This window comes from Muscardinus avellanarius (genome assembly GCF_963383645.1).
Source record: "Muscardinus avellanarius genome assembly, chromosome: 9".
Lineage (NCBI taxonomy): Eukaryota > Metazoa > Chordata > Mammalia > Rodentia > Gliridae > Muscardinus > Muscardinus avellanarius.
In genome coordinates this window covers 61,724,211-61,748,422 of record NC_137795.1, presented here as the reverse complement: position 1 = coordinate 61,748,422, position 24,212 = coordinate 61,724,211, and the positions used below count along the sequence as shown (strand labels likewise).

The window sequence follows — 24,212 nt, the reverse complement described above, 5'->3', positions numbered from 1 at the left end:
GAGCTGTTCTCTATCTTTTCTCTCTTCACTATTTGAACTTAAAAGTGTGTACACATAAACTGCCTCTCACAATCTTCTCATTCTTTAATATGGGGTCTGTCATGACCACTTTATGTCATCAGACTTCTCAAGACTAACTACGACTTTTCAGATAGCACACTAACTTTGTCTTCCCATCTGCCATTGCCAAAGCTTTCGTAGGCTTGACGCCGAAGCCGCCCTTCTTCACTGAGCGTTTGTTCACTGGCACTCGGGCATGCCAATCTTCAGACTTTCTTCCTCCTTTCGGAACCTTTCGCTGCCAACTTCTTTGGGTCATTTTTTCCCAGACCTCAAGATGGACAGTCTCTACGATGTCATTCTTGGTCCCTTGCTGCGTTATCTCCTGGCAAACTTACCCATTTTAATGGCTTCAGTTTTTATCTCTATGTGGATGAATTCTAAACCTTTATTTCTGGGTCTACCAAATGGTCCTGTCTATATCATTAATATTTCAAATTTGATAGTCAATTATCTCCTTACTTAACTCTCTAGTTTAGATGCCTTCCTATTTTTTACTAACCATCTTCTTTGAACTACCACACACCCGTACTTTCACTCATATTAAAGAATATATAATTTAAAAATCTTTATATCTTCTCTCCCTTCCTAGATGCATAATAAATTGTACAACCTATGAAGGTAAGTATGTCTTAAGTAACATTATATCCTCACATGCATATGCCCTCTGACTTGATACTATCTGTGTTAGTGGTTCATTTTACCGTTAAGATCCTTTAACTGTTACATACAGAACTCTCCTCAAACATAATGAGAAGATGTAACATTTAAGTGGGTAGATAGATATTATGATTAACTTAAAATATGTGAAAAAATAATGATTGTTTTAATAGCATTAATAAGCAATGTTAATAGTAATATTTTGCCTTATTTGGATATGACTTTTGTAAATATTTATAAATATTTATATTTATAATGAAAATAAAACCTCATTAAAACTATACACACACACAATTTTTTAAGATGACTGAAGAGGTCAAGACTACAAAAAAAAGAACTTTGTTTCTAACATACGGCATTTGTAAATCTACATGTATCTCTGAAGTTCAGAGAGAAGTGAGAAAAAAAATCCAATTTTAAAGACACAAATTATTACTAAAACACCACTGAAAATTTCACCTGGAATATGCTTCTTTGGTGGTTCTGCATGATAAAAGTCAACAATACACTTACAAATTTGTATCCTCAATTCAGAACTTGGAATTTCCATTAAGTCACCTGCCAGGATAAACAAATGCGATGTAATAATATTGTTATACGTTTCTGTATAAATTTAAGTAAAAATGCTAATATTATTTAAATTATTAAAATCACCAAAGATCCAAACTGGGCTCTGGAATTGTATACACACACTTTTACAGTCACGCGCGGGGTGCATTTTGGGGACTGTATCACTTTTACCGTGAGCATGGGTGCATTTTGGGGACTGTATGTATCACTGGACAATTCTGCTGCTGCGCAGAGTGCAAGGCAAAGTGTTGCAATCAAGCGACCTGGTAAATATGAGCTGTCAAAGGTTGCTGCCAGCATAACACAGTGAATTGGGTTTATTTTCTGGCATTAGAGATTGAAACCCAGGGAATTTTACTTCCTAGCTACACCCCCATCCCTTTTTTATTTTTTTATTTTGAAACAGGATCTCACTAAGTTGCTGAAAATCTTGCTGAACTGCTGAGGCTGGGCTTGAGCCTGTGATCCTCTTGTCTCCGCCTCCTAAGTACTGAGATTACAGGCATAAACTATTATGATGTGGTTAACTTTTGTGTGTGTTTGTAATACTGAAGATTGAACCCAAGGGCTTTCTACCTTCAAGCTACACCCTCAACCTTTTTTTAATTTTTTCTTTCAGAACAGGATCTTACTAGGTTTTTGATAATCCTCTACATTGCAGAGGCTGGCCTCACACTCACAATCCTCCTGCCTCAACCTCCCAAGTACTGAGATTATAGGTGTGTACCATCATGCCAAGCTATACGTTAATTTTTTAATTTAATTTAATTTAATTTTATTTTGGTGTTGTACTGAAGATTGAATCCAGAGGCATTATACCTCCAAGCTACACTCCAGTCTTTTATTTTTTTGTTTCAAAACAGTCTCATTATATTGCTGAGAATCTCTCTACATTGCTGAGGCTGGCCTTGAACTTGCGATTCTCCCATCTCTGCCTCCCAAGTACTGTGATTACAGAATGTGCCACCTTGCCTGGCTTACGTTAACTTAAAAAAATAAGTAGAAAGAATATACTGTAAATGATAAATATTGTAAACCTATAAACTAGTAACAGTCATTTATTGTTATCAAGAAGTATGTACTTTATACAATTGTATGTGCTACATATTTACACAGCTAGAAGTGCCAGAGGTTTGTTTATCCAGTATGATCACAAATGTGTGAGTAATAATTTATGCTATGATGTTACACCATCACTAGGGATAGAAGTTTTTAGTTACTTATAATTTTATGGAACCATCATCTTATATGTAGTCTGTTGACCAAAATATAGTGATAGGGTACATAATTTTGCATGCGCATGCACACACACACACACACATGATTAAAAATTCTGGCTCTGCTCCTTATTAACTGTGCAAACTTGTGTCTTCTTTTTTTCATCTAAGTATGACCATAGTTATTACATTTAAGTACTGTATTAATAGTATTACATTTAAGTTATTACATTCCTGTGTTGTGAAGATTAAGTGAATTAATATGAAAAAATGAGCTAAGAACCGTTTCTGGCATATAGCATTACTTGTGTTAGCTTCTACTTTGGCGAGATGTAGGTTAGCATTTTGCTTCCTAGAGTGTCAGCAATTTGTTGACTTTAGTAATATAACAAATCAGCTCCGGGTGAGCTTTGCTCAATTTGCTGATAGAATGGAAGGTTACTCAACAGTCACTGCCCTGCAGGTAACAGGTTATGCTCAGATGATCTGGGTAGGGTTGGAGAATAGAGAGGGCTTCCTTTCAGGCACATCTAAACAACTATTGAACTGGCTTTAGCCTTTATAATTATTCAAGGTAGATTGTATTTACTCTGTTAAGTCATACAAATATGATCCTAAGGGACTCTGCAGAAAATCTGTGTGACGCTGGAAATGACCTGTGTCCTCTGGATGCTTGAGAATGCCTGGAGTCAGTAGAATCATCTTTAGAATTAAACCAGATTTGGCTGGGTTCTCTAAGGGTAAATGAATCATAAGGTATTTCTGTGAAGCCAGGCGTGGTGGCTCAACGCTTGTAATCCTGGCATTTGGGAAGCTGAAACAGGAGGATCGCGGTTTGCAGACAGCCTCAGCTACTTAGTAAGGGTCTTTGCTACTCAGTGAGACCCTGTTTCCAAATAAAGAAAAAAATAGGGCTGGGTGTAGCATGGAGGTAGAATAACACTGGGTTCCATCCCCAATACTGCAAAAAAAAAAAAAAAAAAAGAAAAAGAAAAAGAAAAAGATATTTCTGTGAAACTTGGACTTGCTGTGTTGCCCCTAGAGGAAGAGGTCAAAGGGTGAGAAGCAAAAGGAGGGGTGGGGGACACCCACACACTTGCTTTAGGAGACTCTGCAAAAGAAACCACTTTAAAAATGCCAGGACTTTCCCTCAATTTTGTTTTTTGGACACTTCGTTGACAGTTAAAATCATTATTTTTTTAAAAAAAGCTTTAGATGACAGGAACAACTAAAGTTTTCCAACAAAACTACCCAAATGTGCAAATTTATGGGGAATATTAGAATCATTTGCTTCTCTACCCTTTTAATTCTTGTAAATTTAGATAATGTCTCACAGCTTCCTGATTCATCATCATTGAGTACCAACTTCTTCCCTTATCCATTAGGAGAATGCTGCTCCTAAATCAGAAAGCTGTATCATTTGGAAGAAAATGTAATATAACTTACTAGCACATAGTAGAAGCTGTAAGTTATTAGTAACAGTCACGATTAGCCTTTTTTGAGTACTTCATACTGTATACAATTATTTTAGTTAATCTTACCTTACCAGAAATTTAAAAAGTAGGGATGGGGCAATAGAACAGCAGTACTTATAGGAAGTAATCAGTGAAGGAAGTTCACCAAAAGCTAAGAATTCATACTGCCCTCAAAGGAAACAGACATGGGTTCTATTGGCTAGCAGGCCATCATGTAGCAAAGAGTAGGCTGACACTCAGTAAGAAACGGGCCATGTACTCTTCCTGCTATTCTGCCGTCACTTTTGGAGGCATCACTGTAAACAACAGGGGCAAGCCAGGCACCGTGGCGCATGCCTACAATCCCAGGAGTTAGGAGGCCGAGGACCACAGGTTTGAGAACAGCCTCAGCAACTCAGTGAGGCTTAATTTTTTATTTCAAAATAAAAAATAAAAAAGGCCCCTGGGTTCAATCACCAGTAAAACACACACACACACACACACACACACACACACACACACACACACACTCTTTCTCTCTCTCTCTCTCTCCCCCTCTCCTTCTCCCTCTACTTCTCTCTCCCTCCTCCTTCCCTTCCTTGTTCGCTCTTCCTCTCTAAAATAATAGAGGCAACAGGAACATTTTGAAAATAATGTTACTAAAGTGTGTACTACGAGGGTGTGGTGCACACACTTGAAATCCCAGTACTTGGGAGGTTAAGATGGGAGGATACCAGGTTCAAGGACAGCCTTGGAAAATGGTGAAACTCTCATCAATCTTGTTTCAAAATAAAAATAAAATAGGACTGGAGAGGAATAGCTCAGAGGTAAAATACTCTTATGTTCAATTCCCCCCATACACATGTTACTAACAAAGTCTATACTTTTTTATCTAATACCACCATCTCCTCTTTTTGGCTGGCTTCCCACTGTGAAACTCCCAGTGATGACAGAGATTCACAGACTTAAAAATCTCCTATTATTCCTCAGCCTGACTTCTAAAGGTCTTCTTCAACTCCTCATGTTTAATCCCTACAACAAGTTTTTATGCCACAGAGTAAGTGAATTCTAAGTAGTTATCTCATATAAGTACAGTTGAAGACTTTGAAACTTATGTAGACAAAAAAGAATTATAAATAAAAATGCTATGCTAAAATGTCAAAATGAAAACAAACATGGTAAAAATAAAAATGTTTTTTACTTATTGCAGTTGAATGTATGAAGCTGTTATAGAGTATGATGCTGGAACAGAACTATTCAGCAAATGCTTTTTAAAAACTTTGCTGCATCAACTGTGTATCTTTTATTTTTCCATTACAAATAAAGACCTAAATTAATATGTACAATTTTATGGTAGAATTTGTTTTGGAACATGTTGTCATGTCTTGGAAATTGACTCAAAGAGCTGATGTCATTTCCTAGGAAATAATTTTCTTTCTCTAGAAAATCATGTAATCGCTCAAGTACAACCAGGTGTGGTGGCACAGGCTTGAAATTCCAGCATTTGAGAAGCTGAGACAGGAGCACTGTGGTTCAAAGACAGCCTCAGCTACTTAGGCCCTTTGCAACTCAGTGAGACCCTGTGTCATAATAAAGAATAAAAAATAGGGCTGGAGGTGTATCTCAGAGGTAGAATGCCCCAGGGTTCCATCCCCAGTACCTCAAAAAATAAAAAAAATAACTCAAGTATAAATGTCTACTCTTTTGTGATACTAAAATAGGTTTTCTGTATCTTTATGTGCATGGTGTTAAAGTTTTTAATGTTCCACCATTTTAAGATTTATTTAGAACTTTAGATCATTTAGGGAAAATGAGGAGCTCAATTATCTTAGCAATTCAGTAAGAGTTCAAAGTGAAAATTATTTTTATGACGACTGAAAAAAGGAAACATGTGCTTTCTCCTTAAAAAAAGTTTAAAAAAATCTTATCGATTAAATAATATCAAGTCAATAAGTACAAGGAAGTCTCTGCCACTCTTGGTACTTGAAGAACATAGAATCATGTTTGTATCATAAAACACTTAAGCAGAAAACAGTCTCAGAGTTATCACCAAGCACACTATGTTTAATTCCAAACCAGAAAAGAAGAAAAATGTACAGGGAAGGAGTACTTCCAGTGAAACTTAGTGAACACAGACATTTCCCTTTGTTAGGAGGGCCTGCAATACATGACATCCCTCTAGCTTAAAAAATCTGGACTTACCCAGAAGCGCAATTGAATTTGCAGTATCTTCAGCATAAGTTATTTCATCCGATACTTTCTTTTTCAAAAACGGCAAGCTTCAATAGGAACAAAGAATGTCAGAGTAATGTTTAATGAAATCTTTCAATGAAGCATCACCTTTAAAGTAGAGAAAATTTTTTTCTAAAGAATAAAATGAGGGTAGTCATTCTTTAGCCCTAGTGAATTGACAACTATGGGGGTGGGGAGGGAAGTATTTCCAACTAACTTACCAGAAAGAAAATTAGGTTTATAAAATAATGAAGAGAGTGGGCATGATGTCACACACCTATAATCTCAGTACTTGGGAAGTTGAGACATGAGGATCTCAGGTTCTCCACCAGACTCAGCAATTTAGCCATGCCCTCTGCAATTTACTGAGATCTTCTATATTTCAAAATATAAAAGAAAATAGGGCTAGGGGTATAACACCCCTGGTTCAATCCTTAGTATCACAAGAAAAAAAGAATGAAAAAGAAACAAAGGGAGGTAGATATAATGTTTTGATCTAATAACATCATTTTGTATTACAGTGTGAATAAAAAGCTCTTTCTCTCTGAGGGCAAGATAATACTGAATTATAATTATAATTCTACCAACATTAAAAAACCCTTAAACAATCTAATATAAACCATAGACCTAGGCTCATGAGTAACTTAAAAACTATTTAATGCTTTTGATGAAGTTTTGAAACTCTAGTTAATAGATCAATGGGCTTTCTGTCTGCAAAGGCCAGTGCCTTTCTATTTAACTGAATTAAGTACTATCCACAAAAGAACAGAATGCTTTTTTGGGGACATTAAGAAATTCCGGTGAATGAATATTAATTATATTAGAACTGTACTTCACAGCTACTATAAACAAAGTTATTTGAATATAGAAAACAACGTATTTACAAATCATACAAGATTAGGTCATTAGTCTAAATTTCAGAAAAAAATAAGCTATTTCATAAATTCAAAATTTGAGCCAGGCATGGTGGCACACGCTTGTAATCCCTGTGCTTGGGAGGCTGAGACAGGAGGATCGTGCAGGTTCAAAGCCAGCCTCAGCTACTGAGTGAGGCTTTCAGCAACTTAGTGAGACCCTGTTTCCAAATAAAATGTAAAATAGGTCTGGGAGTATAGCCCAGAGGCAGAAAATCCCCTGGGTTCCATTCCTAGTACCACACACACAAAAAAAAAAATTCAAAATTTGAACTTCCTATGCTGTTTAAAGCATAACATAGGCCAGATATGGTGGCACAGACCAAGACAAGAGAATAGCAGTTTTAAGGCCAGTTTCAACAACTAGCAAGACTCTGCTTTAAGATAAAAACTAAAACATACAGGGGTGTAACTTGGAGGTAGAATGCCCCCAAAATTATAATATATCCTATATTCAGGAGTTTGATTCATGTTTTTCAAGAAATAAAAACCAAGTGGCTGAAAATGGCATTGAGAACTATCATATGTGAATGTAAAATATATATTTACATTTGAATTTAAAGACTTTAGGGTAAGCAATGGAAAAAACAATTTCATAAATTCCAGAGAGGTTCATTTCTATAACTAGAATTGTCATGTCATTTGAGACAAATAACTTATTACTTGTTATAGAGATGATGGTTGGATCTCAAAAACAAAGAACTTTAAAACTAGTGGTCCTTATTTTCCAACTTCTTTCATTTTCTGCTAAAGAAGACATACTATATAATAAAGCACCAGAAGGGTGTTCATCCGACAGCATTATAAAAAAGACCATATATTTTTGATGTAATGAGAAAAACATAGGCGAGGTAAAATCTGAAAGGCTCGATTTCATTTATTTTCAATGTTTGTATAACTCAAAAATGTCTTGAAAAGAGAAGGATGAGGTGTAGAAAAATGTAGGACATAAGCAGAAATTAGTAAATAGAAGAAATTAATACAATGACTAATTTCTAAATGAGGAAAAGTAAAGAGTACAGTTCAAAAGATCTTTCATAATATGTAAAGAAACATTCAGTCCCAAGCTTTCACAGAGAACCAACTCTGGGCAGAGTCCTAAAGGAGCACTGATGTTGAGAGTAATCCTATGTACCTGGTGTTCTAGGACTTGCACAGCCTTGAAATTTGAAAGTGTTGTACATAATATAATCTCATTAAGAAAACAAAAACTTCAATTAGTTTCTTGAAAGCACCAGCACAAGCATCTATTTCTCTCTTTTCCATGGACCCTATTAAAAAGCAATGGTGCAGGCATTCAATAAATTATTTTTTATTTTTTACTGAGATAGTGAAACAATTAAATGCAGGTGTTTAAAAATTTTTAAATATTGTTCCTGCTAAATCATAAGTGAGAGTTAGAATCTACCATGTACTTATTATTTGTATATTGAAAGAAACAAGCTATTTAAAAAGCTAAGTTGTAGAAAGGTTTAGAAGGGACAATTATCAGAAAGGTTTATTTTTAGGAGTTCCTTACTATATTATATTGAACAACTAAAAATAGCTATTTTAATGTATGTCTCGGTTAGCCACTATGTGGCAGCAAAGACGCATTGTATATGTAGTTTCCATAACTGGTTGCAGAAACAACGGTAGAGAAGATATTTTAATATTATACTTAAAACATACACCAAAGAGAATTGGTGACATTCTCCATTCAAAACTGAAAAATCAAATAAAATATGACATGGAACCTAGTGTTTCTTTGAGAGCCAATTTTTCTATAGAGGGAAGGAGAAAAACTAGACTGAAACTTTGAGACTTATCTATAAATCATTTAAGAAAAACTAATTACAAAAATATCTTATATAACTACAGTTTAATATGTTGTGGATAACAATCTCAGACTACAATAAGATTGACATTTGAAATGCCAACTGCTAGCATCAGGTGAGCAACTCAAGTTTTTTGAGTTCTGTATCACTCTGCTACACCACATGTCTAATATCTCTGTGATACAAACTAAAACATAACAAAATACATTATGCTAGTACAAAATAAAGAAAACAACTTACCCACATAATTTCAAGATATCATAAGCAGGTTCTATAAAATGGGGACTGCTTTTAATTTTTCTTGCACATAGGTTCAGAATTTTAAATATCTGTGCTAGGTCCCTTAATGGCTTTGATGTTTTGGTTAAGAAATACATTTAGCATTAATTTCCTTATTATCCTGTTTTTTTTTTTTATAGCACTTGAGATGAGGAGGAGATATAACAAGCAAAGCAAAGGTGAGGGCAAGGACACTAGGAGGAAGATCACGAGTCAGGATACACAGGGAGACCTGGAAGGTGGAAGCCAAGGAATGGAGTCTCCCTAGAATCTTGATGTTGGCCAAATAAGACTGATTCTAGATTTCTGACCTCCAGAGCCATGTGATAATACTTCTATATTGTTTTAAGCCACTAGATTTTTAATAACTTGCTACTGCAGCAATAGGAAGGAAATATAATTTTGAGTAGAACGTCTTTGCTTCAAAATAAAAGAAATAAACACACAAACATATGTAAAGGATACAAATCCATTCTGATAACACTGCATCAGCTTCTTGACAGATTTCAGTTGCTTCTCTTCTAAATCATCCTAGGACAAATGTTCAGTCTTAGTTCTTTTATGCTATTAGATCAGTTGGGATTTTTAAAATTTCTTTAATATAAATAGAAAGTAGACACATTAAAATTATTAAGCAATGCTGGATGTGGTAGTGCATGCTTGTAATCCCAGCATTTGGGAGGCTGAGACAGGAAGATTGCGGTTCGTGGCCACTTAGTGAGGTCCTCCACAACTTAGTGAGATCCTCTTTCAAAAATAAAGAATAAGAGGACTTCCGGGAAGATGGCGACCGAGAAAAGCGGGGCTTAAGAGCCCCGCTAACAACCAATCTCCATTACCACAAAATCAGCGCCTTTCATAGCCAGAAAACACCATCACCAGTGAAACAAAAAAAATTAGCAGGCTCCAGAGAGAAAGCAGACTGAGAACAGAGCTCAGAGCCACAGAGAAGATACACCGACCTCACGCCCGAGGACGCGGCAGCAGTGCCATACTGCCGGCGGCAGCGGCGAATTCACCAGAAGGCTACAGCAAGCCGAGGTGAGCCGCTGCGGAACAGCCAGGCGGGATCTTTTGGTGCAGGAAGCATCTAAAGCTCCCAGTGGCTTAGCTCAGCACATGCTGCAGGGACTCAGAGTGGAACTCAAAACCAAGAAAAAATATGCCAGCCTCACGGCCGAGGGCGTAGCAGCGGCGCCATATTGCCACTGGCGGCAGCAGCAGCGAATTCACCAAGTCTAGTACAGCTACATCTGTGTACTCAAGAACAGTGAGTCAAATTGCGGGCCACAGAGGAGAAATCCCAGTACTTGACCCAGTGGGAGAGGGGCGGTGGCAGAGATATCACACCATAGGAGAACGTGCAACCTGGCACCCCCCACAGTCTAAAGCAGCCTCTATCGACTCTCTGGGTCGGAGACTCTGTGATAAAACCCAGTAAAGGAGTAGTGGGGTCTGAGATACTACTGACTCGAGATCCAGAACACCTTAAGGGAAGTCATAGTGACCCAAGGGAAGAACCCAGAGAAGGCACAAACATCGGAAATCATGGGAAAGAGGAATAATACTGGAGCAATGAATGCCCACAACCCCACAACATCAGAACCCAATAAAACAGAAAATCAGAGATTTCTAGAAGATCAAATCAGGAAAATAACTGTAGAAATAATAGAGGTGCTTCGAAAAGAACTCAGAGAGAGCCAAAAAGAGATAAAGGATGCAATTAATGAAGTAAAGGCCTCAATTCAAAGCACAAACAACCGATTAGACCACATGGAGAATAGAATCTCGCTCTTAGAAGATGAGCAATCCAAAAATGAACGCATAGTTTCTAATCTAGAAAAAAATATCCAACAGCAGGAATCTGATATTGAAGAAATATGGGCCCATTTTAAGAGAGCTAACCTAAGAATAATTGGAATAGAGGAGGGAAAAGAAAGTGAAACCAAAGGGATCAATAATCTCTTCAAGGAAATAATAGCAGAAAAATTTCCAAACATAGAGCAAGAGGTTGATACACAGGTCCAGGAAACTTATAGAACTCCTTTTAGACAGGATTGGAGAAGAGGATCCCCACGCCACATAATTGTCAAAATGACCAATGTGGAAGCCAAGCAGAGAATCTTAAAGGCAACAAAAACAAAGGGCCAACTGACATTCAGAGGCAAACCAATTAGAATCACTCCAGACTTCCCAAACCAAGTCATGAGAGCCAGAAGGGCTTGGAGTAACATATTCCAAACTCTGAAAGAAAACAACTTCCAGCCAAAAATTTCCTACCCAGAAAAACTTTCTATCAAATTAGATGGAAAAATAAGAAGCTTCCATGACAAACAGAAACTGAAGGAATTTATGTCTTCAAAACCAGCACTAGAGAAAATACTCAAAGAGATTAACTACAAAGAAGAAATAGGTAACACACATCAGAACCAGAGAAATAAGATTTTCCATCCAACAGACAACTAAGATTGGTTATCTGTGGAGATTCATTATTTATGTTAGTCTTTTACCTATCTCTAAATTGTATTGTTTGCCTTTATTGTTGTTAATTTTTAAGATGTCTAGTTGGAATATTAATATACCTTCAGATATAGCATTTGGAAATGTTTTATCCCATTCTATTAGTAAATTTTAACTCTGTTTACATTGTCTTTGGATATACAATATTCTTTTTTTATTTTTTAGGGAGTTTCTATACTCTTCTGTGGCCTGTGCCATAGAAATCATATCCAAGAAATCACTGCCAATTTCAATGTTGTGAGGTTTTATGCCCCAGATTTTCTTCTAAAAGTTTATAGTCTTAAGATTTATATTTAGGTCTTTTATCTATTTTGAGTTAATAGGTAAGGGTCCAATTTTATTCTTTTCCATGTAATTACTATTTTTCAACAATATTTAGTTAAAAGATTATTATTTCCACCACCAAATGTTCGTGGAAACCTTGTCAAAAATAACTTGACAATATAGGGAAGAATTTAGCTCTAGGCTTTTATTTAACTCCAATGGTTTATATATCTGCCTTTAGAACAGTACTACACTGTTTCAATTATTGTAGCTTTATATGGTTTGAAATCAGAAAATATATATCTTCTAGCTTTGTTCTTTTACAAGATCGTTTTGGGTATCTAGAGTCCATATTCCATATTAGGATAGATTTTTTTTTCTGAAAAATAAATATATAAATATATGATAGTTTCACCTAAAAAAAATAGAAAAAAATATTCTCTGGTAAGAAAGAAAGCAAAAAGAAATATTGAAATGTTATCTTTTAGTTATCAAAAGCTTGGTATCAGACAAATGAAACTGTTATGTGAGATTATCATTTTTAATTTTGGATAAATTGCTATAATACTACATGTCAACCACTAAGCCAAGCATGGGAAGGAGAGATGGGGAGAGAATGGGGTGGGGATTGGGTGGGGGCTGACTGGGCGATGTGTGCATATATGTCTACAAAAGTTTGTATCCCACTATGATGTATGAATACAGTGCACCAATAAAAAATAAATAAAAAAAACCAAAAAAACAAAAATAAAGAATAAAAAATAGGGCTGGTGGTGTAGCTCAAAGATTGAATACCCCTGGGTTCCAGTGATAGTACCACACACACACACACACACACACACACACACACACACAATCAAGCAATTCTTAAATATTATGTTTCCTGACACACTGATGGTAAAAATAAATTAACATTTACGTATGACTAGGAAATTGGAAATTAAAATTAGGTTAAAATAAAAGTCATAGTTATTTCTAGAAATAATACTAACAAAAGCTGAAGTATGTTGAATATTTTTTTCTATCATGAACCACATAGATACAGCACTGTATGTATGTGTGTGCTTCTCTGTGTATGTATGTATATATGCATATATATGTATATATATTTTTATACACACATATACATCACTTCATTAAAACTTGAAAACATGTATATTACCAGGATATCACTATTTTTCAGAGAAGAAAACACAAACTTAAGTACTTTATTTATCCAAACACATACAGCTAAAACGTGGTGATGTCAGGAGTCAAATTTTGCAAACTGACTCCAGAAATTATATTTTTAACCTTTAAAATATGCCCAGTGTAGGCGGATGTGGTGGCACATGCTTGTAATCCCTGCGCTTGGGAGGCAGAGACAGGAGGATCGTGCAGGTTCAAAGCCAGCCATTCTGGTTTAAGAGACCCTGTTTCCAAATAAAAATATAAAAGAGGTCTGGGAGTGTAGCCCGGAGGTAGAAGGGTTTCCAGAAACCCCAGTACCACCAAAAACAAAAAAACAAAAAAACAGCCCAGTGTACTATGTAAACCAAATCAAACAAAACAAGAAACTTAATAATGTGTTTTCAAGGTTAGAACTCTGGCCATTTTAATCTTAAACTGTTTGTAAAAAGCTGTGGCATTGTCTATACTGCCCCCTCCCCAGACTTATTTAACAGCTAATCTCTATGCTCTCCATACTTGGTTTTTCTTTGTTAAAGAAATGTAGATACAATCACAATTTTAAGATAACTTTTCACAAAAGTTTTTGTCAACAAAAGATGAATTAATCTTGGTCATTATTTTTTCTTCCATGTAAAAATTAGACACTAAAAAATGCTAAAACAGAGCCGGGCATGATGGTGCACGCTTGTAATCCCTGCGCTTGGGAGGCAGAGACAGGAGGATCATGCAGGTTTGAAGCCAGCCTCGGTGGCTTAAGAGACCCTGTTTAAAACACACACACACACACACACACACACACACACACACACACACATATATATATATATATGTCTGGGAGTGTAGCCCGGAGGTAGAAGGGTTTCCAGGAACCCAGTACCACCAAAAACAAAAACAAGCAAAACAAAACAAAACGAAACAAAAAACAACAAAAAATGCTAAAACAAGATATTTTTGTATTTACTAATCAATAGGACATTGTTTTGTTTTGATGGCTATGCCATGGTCAACCCATTTTCTACATCTTATGATGTGCAATCTTCTTTGGAAAAGGCCACATATAATTTTACAGTGTTTGTTGGCTTTTATTTATTTATTTATTTATTTATTTTTTTTTTTTAATTTTATTTTATTGGTGCACTGTATTCATACATCATAGTGGGATACAAACTTTTGTAGACATACATGCACACCTCGCCCAGTCAGCCCCCACCCGATCCCCACCCCATTCTCTCCCCATCCCTCCTTCCCATGCTTGGCTTAGTGGTTGACATCTAGTATTATAGCAATTTATCCAAAATTAAAAATGATAATCTCACATAACAGTTTCATTTGTCTGATACCAAGCGTTTGATGATTTAAAGATAACATTTCAATATTTCTTTTTGCTTTCTTTCTTACCAGAGCATATTTTTTTCTGTTTTTTTAGGTGAAACTATCATATATTTATATATTTATTTTTCAGAAAAAAAATCTATCCTAATATGGAATATGGATTCTAGATACCCAAAACGATCTTGAAAAAGAACAAAGCTAGCAGATATATATTTTCTGATTTCAAACCATATAAAGCTACAATAATTGAAACAGTGTTAGTACTGTTCTAAAGGCAGATATATAGACCATTGGAGTTAAATACAAGCCTAGAGCTAACTTCTTCCCTATATTGTCAAGTTATTTTTGACAAGGTTTCCACGAACATTTGGTGGTGGAAATAATAATCTTTTAACTAAATATTGTTGAAAAATAATAATTACATGGAAAAGAATAAAATTGGACCCTTACCTAATCCCACATACAAGTATTAACTCAAAATAGATAAAAGACCTAAATATAAATCTTAAGACTATAAACTTTTAGGAGAAAATCTGGGTCATAAAACCTCACAACATTGAAATTGGCAGTGATTTCTTGGATATGATTTCAATGGCACAGGCAACAGAAGAATATACAAACTCCCTAAAAAATAAAAGAAAATATTGTATATCCAAAGACAATGTAAACAGAGTTAAAAGTTACTAATAGAATTGGATAAAATATTTCCAGATGCTATATTTGAAGGTATATTAATATTCCAACTAGAAATCCTAAAAATTAACAACAATAAAGGCAAACAATACAATTTAGAGATAGGTAAAAGACTAACATAAATAATGAATCTCCACAGATAACCAATCTTAGTTGTCTGTTGGATGGAAACTCTTGTTTCTCTGGTTCTGATGAGTGTTACCTATTTCTTCTTTGTAGTTAATCTCTTTGAGTATTTTCTCTAGTGCTGGTTTTGAAGACATAAATTCCTTCAGTTTCTGTTTGTCATGGAAGCTTCTTATTTTTCCATCTAATTTGATAGAAAGTTTTTCTGGGTAGGAAATTTTTGGCTGGAAGTTGTTTTCTTTCAGAGTTTGGAATATGTTACTCCAAGCCCTTCTGGCTCTCATGACTTGGTTTGGGAAATCTGGAGTGATTCTAATTGGTTTGCCTCTGAATGTCAGTTGGCCCTTTGTTTTTGTTGCCTTTAAGATTCTCTGCTTGCCTTCCACATTGGTCATTTTGACAATTATGTGGCGTGGGGATCCTCTTCTCCGATCCTGTCTAAAGGGAGTTCTATAAGTTTCCTGGATCTGTGTATCAACCTCTTGCTCTATATTTGGAAAATTTTCTGCTATTACTTCCTTGAAGAGATTGTTGATCCCTTTGGTATCACTTTCTTTTCCCTCCTCTATTCCAATTATTCTTAGGTTAGCTCTCTTAAAATGGGCCCATATTTCTTCAATGTCAGATTCCTGCTGTTGGATATCTTTTTCTAGATTAGAAACTATGCATTCATTTTTGGATTGCTCATCTTCTAAGAGCGAGATTCTGTTCTCCATGTGGTCTAATCGGTTGTTCGTGCTTTGAATTGAGGCCTTTACTTCATTAATTGCATCCTTTATCTCTTTTTGGCTCTCTCTGAGTTCTTTTCGAAGCACCTCTATTATTTCTACAGTTATTTTCCTGATTTGATCTTCTAGAAATCTCTGATTTTCTGTTTTATCAGGTTCTGATGTTGTGGGGTTGTGCACATTCATTACTCCAGTGTTATTCCTCTTTCCCATGATTTCGGAGGTTTGTGCTTTCTCTGGGTTCTTCCCTTGGGTCACTATGGCTTCACTTAAGGTGCTCTGGATCTCGAGTCTGTATTATCTCAGACCCCACTACTCCTTTACTGGGTTGTATCACAGAGTCTCCGACCCAGGGAGTCGATAGAGGCTGCTTTAAACTATGGGGGGTGCCAGGTTGCAAGTTCTCCTATGGTGTGATATCTCTGCCACCACCACTCCCTCACTGGGTCAAGTCCCAGGAGGCACAATACTGGGATTTCTCCTCTGTGGCGTTTGTTGGCTTTTAAATAGTTAATTCTTGGTAAAAATCAGGAGTGTGTGGGACTTTGTGTGCAAACACATTTATTATACTTTTTCCCCATACCTAAACTCTTGATTTTGAGTCTGGTGTCTGAAATAATTTTACTTCCATTACATTCTAGATAAGATTTTCTAGAAATATATTATCTATGCATATGTATGAGTGTGTATATTTACCCTAATTTCGTAACAAAAAATATTTTATTGATACATTGTGATACCCTTCTTTATGCCACTTTCTTCCTCCAACCCTGCTCCATAAGAAGTAAAGAACAAAAGCTAGATGATCCGTTCTCTATTCTGATGAATCCGTCTGTTAACAGCAACCTTGAGTTTCTCTATCCCATAAAAGCAAATTTATTCAGTTTCTGTCACCTTACCTGGTTCAATTTATTCATATTACATTTAAATAGTCTTCAAACATATACTGTCTGAAATGTTTCCAACAAAAGGAGATAAATGAAACTTCTATTTGGGATTATATATGTTACTGTCCTGGGAAATAAGTTTGTAAGTGATGTAGCAGAGTGCTTTCTCTCAAAGCTTACTTACTTTAACGTTCTCTTCAAGGAGTTTGATGATATGGTTAAGGTCCATAGGCTTGAAAACACCCTAAAAAACATACAGCTCTTAGTATTCTATATCAAGCATACAATTTTATCTGATATTTTCTCTTGGTAACTTATAAATATTGATGACAATAAGATAGCAAGGGAAGAATGAGTGCTTTTTTTTAGGGTCTCATCTGTTTTTCATTCTCCTCTTGCTACCTTATTAAAATTAATAAATTATGAAGTTAAAAAACCCTCCAGTATCCTAATATTATCTTATGATCTTAATGTGTTTAATTAGCCCTAAAAGGTCCAAGAGAGCATGTGGCATAATAGCCTCTACCCTCTGTGGAAAATTAAATCACACCATGCATGCATCCGCATTACACTAAGCAGGAGATCACCTCCCTCAACTAGGTACTCCCCTCTGTGTTGGTACTCTCATCTTCCAGCCATCCACATTAGAAAGTAAGAAAGAACCTTGAAGTTCTGCAGATTTTATGGCTTAAATATTTCCTGAGCCTATTTCAGTTATTTATTGAGTTCTCATTTTCACTCAATTGTTTAGACTAACTGCTATTCTCCCTGCTTCCACACTTGCATCCTTCAACATTGTCCTCTGTGGACAGAAGAGTAAAACTCAAATCTGAGCTGGGCGTAGCAGACCACACCTGTAATCCCAGTACTTGGGAGGCTGAGACAATAAGTTTGCAGTCTCAAGAACAGCCTTGGCAAATAGTGAGAGATTCATCAACCAAGTGAAGAGGGGCACAACTATGAAGACTATAAGACTATTAGGACTTTTTGTCTTTTGCCTTTTAAAAGTAAAAGGGAGACACAGCACTGATCAACAGGGTGTCAGGTTGGCTTCCAGGACAAAGGAGACCACTAGTTTTAGCCAAATGAAAGGGTGATAGGGTGGGCTAGAATTTAGGAATGTCAGTTGGTTCTAGGTACATTTCAGAGGTGTGTTTTTGTTTTCCTGGTACTTTTTAACTCTGAGATGGAGTAGTTAGCTGGTCATCTTTCTTATTGGATGTTGTATCCTGTATAAACATCTCTGTCTTGGGATAAGGATGTGTTGCTACGAACCATAGGTAGGGAGTGGAAGAAACACAAATCATGGCCAAGTAATGAGATACAGGCCCTGGGAATTTGCTGTTTTGGTGGCTCCTCAACAGTTTTTATCCTTTATTATTGTCTGTCCTCCGGAGTCATGACAAGACCATCTGAGCCATAACAATGCTCCTGGGTCTCAGAAGCTGGTAAGACTGGCTGAAGGAACAGGTAAGGCACACACCGAGATTCTTTTTTTTTTTTTTTTGGTGGTACTGGGGTTCCTGGAAGCCCTTCTACCTCTGGTATACACTCCCACGGGCTACACTCCCAGACCTATTTTTTAACATTTTTATGTGGAAACAGAGTCTCTTAAGCCAGCGAGGTTGGCTCCGAACCAGCGCCATCCTCCTGTCTCCGCCTCCCAAGTGCAGGGATTACAAGCGTGCGCCACCACGCCCGGCACACACCGAGATTCTAATAGCTAACAAGCTGCGAGTTAAAGCCCAGGAGTGCACCTGCTCTTTGTCCTTGTGGTATTCCCTGACTGTCTCCTCCCCTGCCTCAGAGATTTTACTCCTTAACCTTATGGGTGCTGACTTTCATGGCCGTTCCTGTTTCAATCTTATACAAACTTAAGTACTTATGATATAAATCTTAAGTGTGCTTTTAGCCATGTTCATTTGGAAGATTAATGCTTTTTTTGAGTGGCATTTTCTTTTTAATTCAAATGTTATATCAATATTGCTTAATCCCATTGTAGGAGTTAAGCTATGCCAGCCCCTCCACCCTCTTCCATGCCTACTTCTACTTTAAAATGACCAAAGAGATGATGTAACGACAACAAAGAAAATCCCTTCTTACTCCAGTTATCAAAACAGATATATTTATCTTTTTATGTTTTCTGAGTTCTTTGCATTCATAAATATGTAATTTCACTCACTGTTAAATCACATTTTTATTTTTAAATCTATAAAGCATACATTTCCATGTTTCTACATAGTCAATATTACATGGAATCTCAAGTTTAGAATTTCCTTGCCTTTCACAATTACCTATTCCTATAGTCTCATCTCAAGAAATTTCTTTCAACTAAACATGACTTTAAATATGAAGAGTAAATATCTGAATAAGGTTATTTACTGAAAATGGTTTAACAAATAAAAACAAAAGGCTTTATTAAGTACTTATCTATACTTGGCATTTTAATTACCATTAAGATTTAAATTATTACTATGGAATTTTTATTTTATTTTTTGTGGTACTGGGGATTGAGCCCAGGGGCATTCTACCTCTGAGTTATACCCCCAGGCTTATTTTCATTCTTTATTTTGAAACAGGGTCACACTAAGTTGCAGAGGGCCTTACTAAGTAGCTGAGGCTGGCCTCGAACCTTCGATCTTCCTTCTCAGCCTCCCAAATGTGCACCACCAGGCCCAGCTCAAATTTTGTCTTTTAAGATTTGGAGAGTCAACAGTACCATCTGTCACTACCTTCTCTGTCTCTTTGCTTTTCCTTCTGTGTTCTCAGAGTACGTATGTATGCATACATGTATGTATGTATATATATATGTATATAGAGTGGCATATGATTTTCTATATTTGCTTTAAAAGTTACACAAAATATTGAAATAAAAAGGTAATGCAACCTGGCATGGTGGTGCATACTTGTAATCCCCATGCTTGGGAGGCTGAAACAGGAGTATCATGAAGGTTCGAAGCCAGCCTCTGCTGGCTTAAGAGACCCTGTTCCAAATAAAACATAAAATAGGTCTGGTAGTATAGCCCGGAGGTAGCAGGCCCCTGGGATCCAATCCCAGTATCGCCAAAAAAAAAAGGCAATGCATATTTTATTTTTAATATATGTATATATTATCTGATTTTTCCTAATAAGCACACATAACTTTTTTTGTGTGTGTGGGTCTGGGGATAGAACCCAGGGGCATTTGGCCTCCAAGCTACACCCCCTGCCCTAATTTTTTTATTCTTTATTTTGAAACCAGGTCTCACTGAGTTGCAGAGGGCCTCACTAAGTAGCTGAGGCTGTCCCCAACCGTGATCCTCAGATCTCAGCCTGCCGAATGCTGGGATTACAAGCGTGCGCCACCATGCTTGACTAAGTATAACTTTTTATAAAAAAAAATACAAAAAAAAAACCAAACAGGGAAGGGATTGGGGAAGAGAGAATGGAAAGAAAAAGGGAGGTATGGAGAAGGAAACAGACCAAATCATATTATGTGCATATATCAATGTTACTATCATATATAATTGCAATGCACTAATAAAAATAAAATAGAGCTGGGCATAGTGGCACATGCTCGTAATCCCAGCATTTGGGAGGCTGAGACAGGAGGATCTTGGTTGGTGGACAGCCTCAGCTACTTAGAGAGGCCCTATGCAACTCAGTGAGAACCTGCTTTAAAATAAAGAATAAAAAAATAAGGCTGGGGGTATAGCTCAGAAATAGAATGCCCCTGGGTTCCAACCCCAGTACTGCAAATAAATAAATAAAATAGGAAGAAACAGGTAGTAGTCAAGATAAGAGCATAGACTCCTTTTGGATTTACCTTGCGTTATCACTTCATGTTGCTCTGTCCTACCTGCTGGCATTTATTTATTTTATTTTTTGGTGGTACTGGGGTTCCTGGAAACCCTTCTACTTCTGGGCTACATTCCCAGGCCTATTTTATATTTTTATTTGGAAATAGGATCTCTTAAGCCAGCGAGGCTGGCTTCGAACCTGTGCGATCCTCTTGTCTCCACTTCCCAAGTGCTGGGATTACAAGTGTGCACCACCACGCCCTGCATCGCATGGCAGGGATTACAAATGTGCGCCACCACGCCCGGCATCGCATGGCATATTTTTAAAGATTTCTTCCTGCCACCCTATCTTCCTTAGCCTCTTCCTGCTTTCACGAATACTTAGTATCAGGTTCCCTTTGAGGAACTGCCCTAGGTATGGGAAACACATTACCCTGACCTCAGATTAGTCATCAGTACACAGAATTTTACAGAAGGTTTTCTATGTAATACTAAAGATCATAAGCCACTGGATCATTTGAGAGACTGACTACATAAAAGGACAACAGCCACACTATATATGACAAAAGAACTCTGGCCCACAATCTCTGCAGCAACTAGGCTGGGAAGCAAGGCTACAGCCTCTACAGCAACTGGCCCAGAAAAGTCAAGATCTGGTCAGTGACTGCCAGCTTCCTCATAGTTTGTACCCCATGCTTCTAAATCAAGACCAACCAGAGAAAGCCAAATATAGGCCGCATAAAGAAACACTAGTGTTGGCATAAAAAGCCAACATAAGACATATAATAATTATGCTTCCTAAGTCAGTCACATAAGATGGTCCCCTTCTAACTAGTCCACCTTCAGTTTCCCTCTGACAGCAACCTTCAATCAGAGCAAGACCAACCCCCTACCTGCCCCCCCACCTGCCCCCCAACACACACACACACACACACACACACACACACACACACACACACCACACACACACCCTATAAAGCTTCCCTGCCTTAGAGTCTGCAAGTGATGGTGGATGACCCTGTCCCTGTAGCAAGTTTTGAACAAACAGTTTCTGTTCCTTTTAGGATGGTCTTTATTTATTTCTACAGATTTAATTAGAAGAAGGTAAAAATATAAAGATCATTTTGTCTTCAGTGTGGAGACCAGCCTGGAGGTAGAACAGTCTGTAACTTTGAGCTCTGATAAGGTTTTGTCAACTGGTACAGACAACAGTGAATGGATTAAAAACACTGGAAAGCTGGGATTACAGGCATGTGCCACCTCACCTAGTTCTACAAATATTTTCTGAATACCTACACTATGTCAGACAGTGTTCTAGGTGCTAGTGATAACAGCAGTGAAAACCACAAAATCTCCTGCTTTTGTAAAGAATCAATGTAGTTTGTGGGGAGACAAAGTCAATAAGTTGGATGTTATTGTACAATATGATAAGACTCTGGAGAAAATAAACGGGAATGTTGGCAGGCTTGAGGAGTATAATTTTACACCCACTAGTCAGTAAAGAACTCATGTAGAGGCTAATATTTCAGCAACGTCTTGAGAGAGGTAAAGGAACAAGCTGTGGCAATCAAAAGGAGAACTGCCAGGCAGTGGGTATAGCAAAAGCAAAGGCCCTTAGGCTGGGCCATGTGGCGGGCTTGAGGGGAAGCCAAGTGGACAGGGTAGCTGCAGAAGACCCTGTAAGCTACGACTTAAACTTCTATTCTGAGCACAGAGTAAAGGAGTTCTGGGAAGGACATAAAATTATGAAGATATATTTATTATTCTCAAAGAACACGTATTCTAGTGAAACACAATTTATACAAATGAAATGATGACCAATATAAAATAAGAAATAAGTAGGCACAAGGTTCTGTGATTCCAAGCTAGAACTATACCCATCTATGAAGAAATCTAAGAGGCTGACAATAAATGGAAAGCTCTTCCTATTGGAGGAATAGTTCCCATCAAGAGTGTTTTAGTCAGCTTTTTTGTTGTGATCAAAATACTGGAAATGCATAACTTATAGGACAGGAGGAAAGGTTTACTGTGGCTCTTTGTTTCAGAGGTTTCGGCCCATAGTCAGCTGGCTCTGAGGCAGAAAATGCCCAGTAGGGCATGTGTGAAGAAGAGCTGCTCTCAGATCATGGTGCCCAGAAGAAAGTCAGAGAGGAAGCGACCAGAGACAGATATAGTCCCCACGACTGCACCTCCAGCAACCCACCTTCTCCAGCCCCACAACTGCCTAAATTACCACCCAATAATCAATTCAAATTATTAAGCCTTCAGTGGATTTATTCACTAATGAGATTAGAGCTCATATTCAATTATTTCTCCTCTAAATATTCTTGCATTGTGAACATGCTTTTAACACATGAGCCTTTTGGAGACATTCCAAACCCAACCCTTAAACAGGACTTAAAGGCAGGGTAAGATTTAGTGAAATTCAGAAAAGAGGATATTGATATTCATTTAATAAATATTTAGTATCACTTCCTAGGGACCAGTTATTGTGCTGGTGCTACCCTGAGAAATTCTATAGAAAGCGTAAGAGTAAGATTTCGATCCTCATGGAGTAGCATTAAGTAAACTTATAGTACGGATGAAGTCTAGATCCAATGTTAGAAAACTTGGAAAATAGGGCACAGAAGTGGAACAGAGGCAATTTAAGGTTGGCAGAGACCTCAAACATCATGTAGTTCAGTGATTCTAGGGCTAAAAAAATCACTTACAGGAGCACATTAAAGAGGCCCAGGCTCCACACTGGTGATTACGACTGACTAAATTGCAGTGGGGTCCAGCTATGCCTAGTTCTTTCCCAAAGGCTCCTCAGCAGACTGTGGCTGTCATCCAGGTTTGGGGAACACTTGCCTATAATAGGCTGGTTTTATGGAAAAGGGAATAGCTCTAGAGAAGTTATGTAATTCAGTCAAGGTAATTTCATTAAACTAGTTAAGCCACAGAATCCTGAAACAGAGTAGGGGATGGGGTTCAGAGGAAGGAAGGAGGACGGTAAAGTGATGGAGTTGTGTTTAAAGAAACTGGATGGGGCAGAGACATGAACCAAAGGGCTATCTAGAAGGACATGAGAATAATCCAGGATCGACTGAGGCACTGTGGTGACAAGAGAGGAGAGGAAGTCATTCTTTTAAAGCCTTATTTGGTGGCTATTATTATTATTATTATTATTAATTTTTTGTTGGTACTGGAGTTCCTGGAAACCCTTCTACTTCCGGGCTACACTCCCATACCTATTTTTATATTTTTATTTGGAAACAGGGTCTCTTAAGCCAGCGAGGCTGGCTTCCAATCTGTGCAATCTTCCTGTCTTGGCCTCCCAAGCACGGGGATTACAAGCATGCGCCACCACTCCTGGCTGTCTTATATTTTTTTACAACCTTATCTGACCTAGTGTTGGAATTTTGTTTAGTTGTTTATTGTTTTATGCTTTAAAACTACATGAAACTATCTCCTCCAGCTTTTCAGGAATTGTCAAACTCTGTAGAACAGTTCATACCATCCTGTATGATG

General features: G+C 37.2%; 1 protein-coding gene across 1 annotated transcript in view; it reads right to left on the bottom strand.

The window, feature by feature from the left end:
- Positions 1 to 24,212, bottom strand: part of CFAP69 (cilia and flagella associated protein 69) — a gene marked incomplete at both ends in the record, with an annotated part of 75,275 nt that overhangs the window by 45,714 nt on the left and 5,349 nt on the right. Inside the window, 5 exons of the mRNA XM_080701194.1 lie at positions 1,180 to 1,278; positions 6,164 to 6,240; positions 9,165 to 9,274; positions 9,669 to 9,734; positions 17,108 to 17,167. Coding sequence (XP_080557320.1) covers positions 1,180 to 1,278; positions 6,164 to 6,240; positions 9,165 to 9,274; positions 9,669 to 9,734; positions 17,108 to 17,167 — 412 coding nt within the window. The remainder of the gene's footprint in view (positions 1 to 1,179; positions 1,279 to 6,163; positions 6,241 to 9,164; positions 9,275 to 9,668; positions 9,735 to 17,107; positions 17,168 to 24,212) is intronic.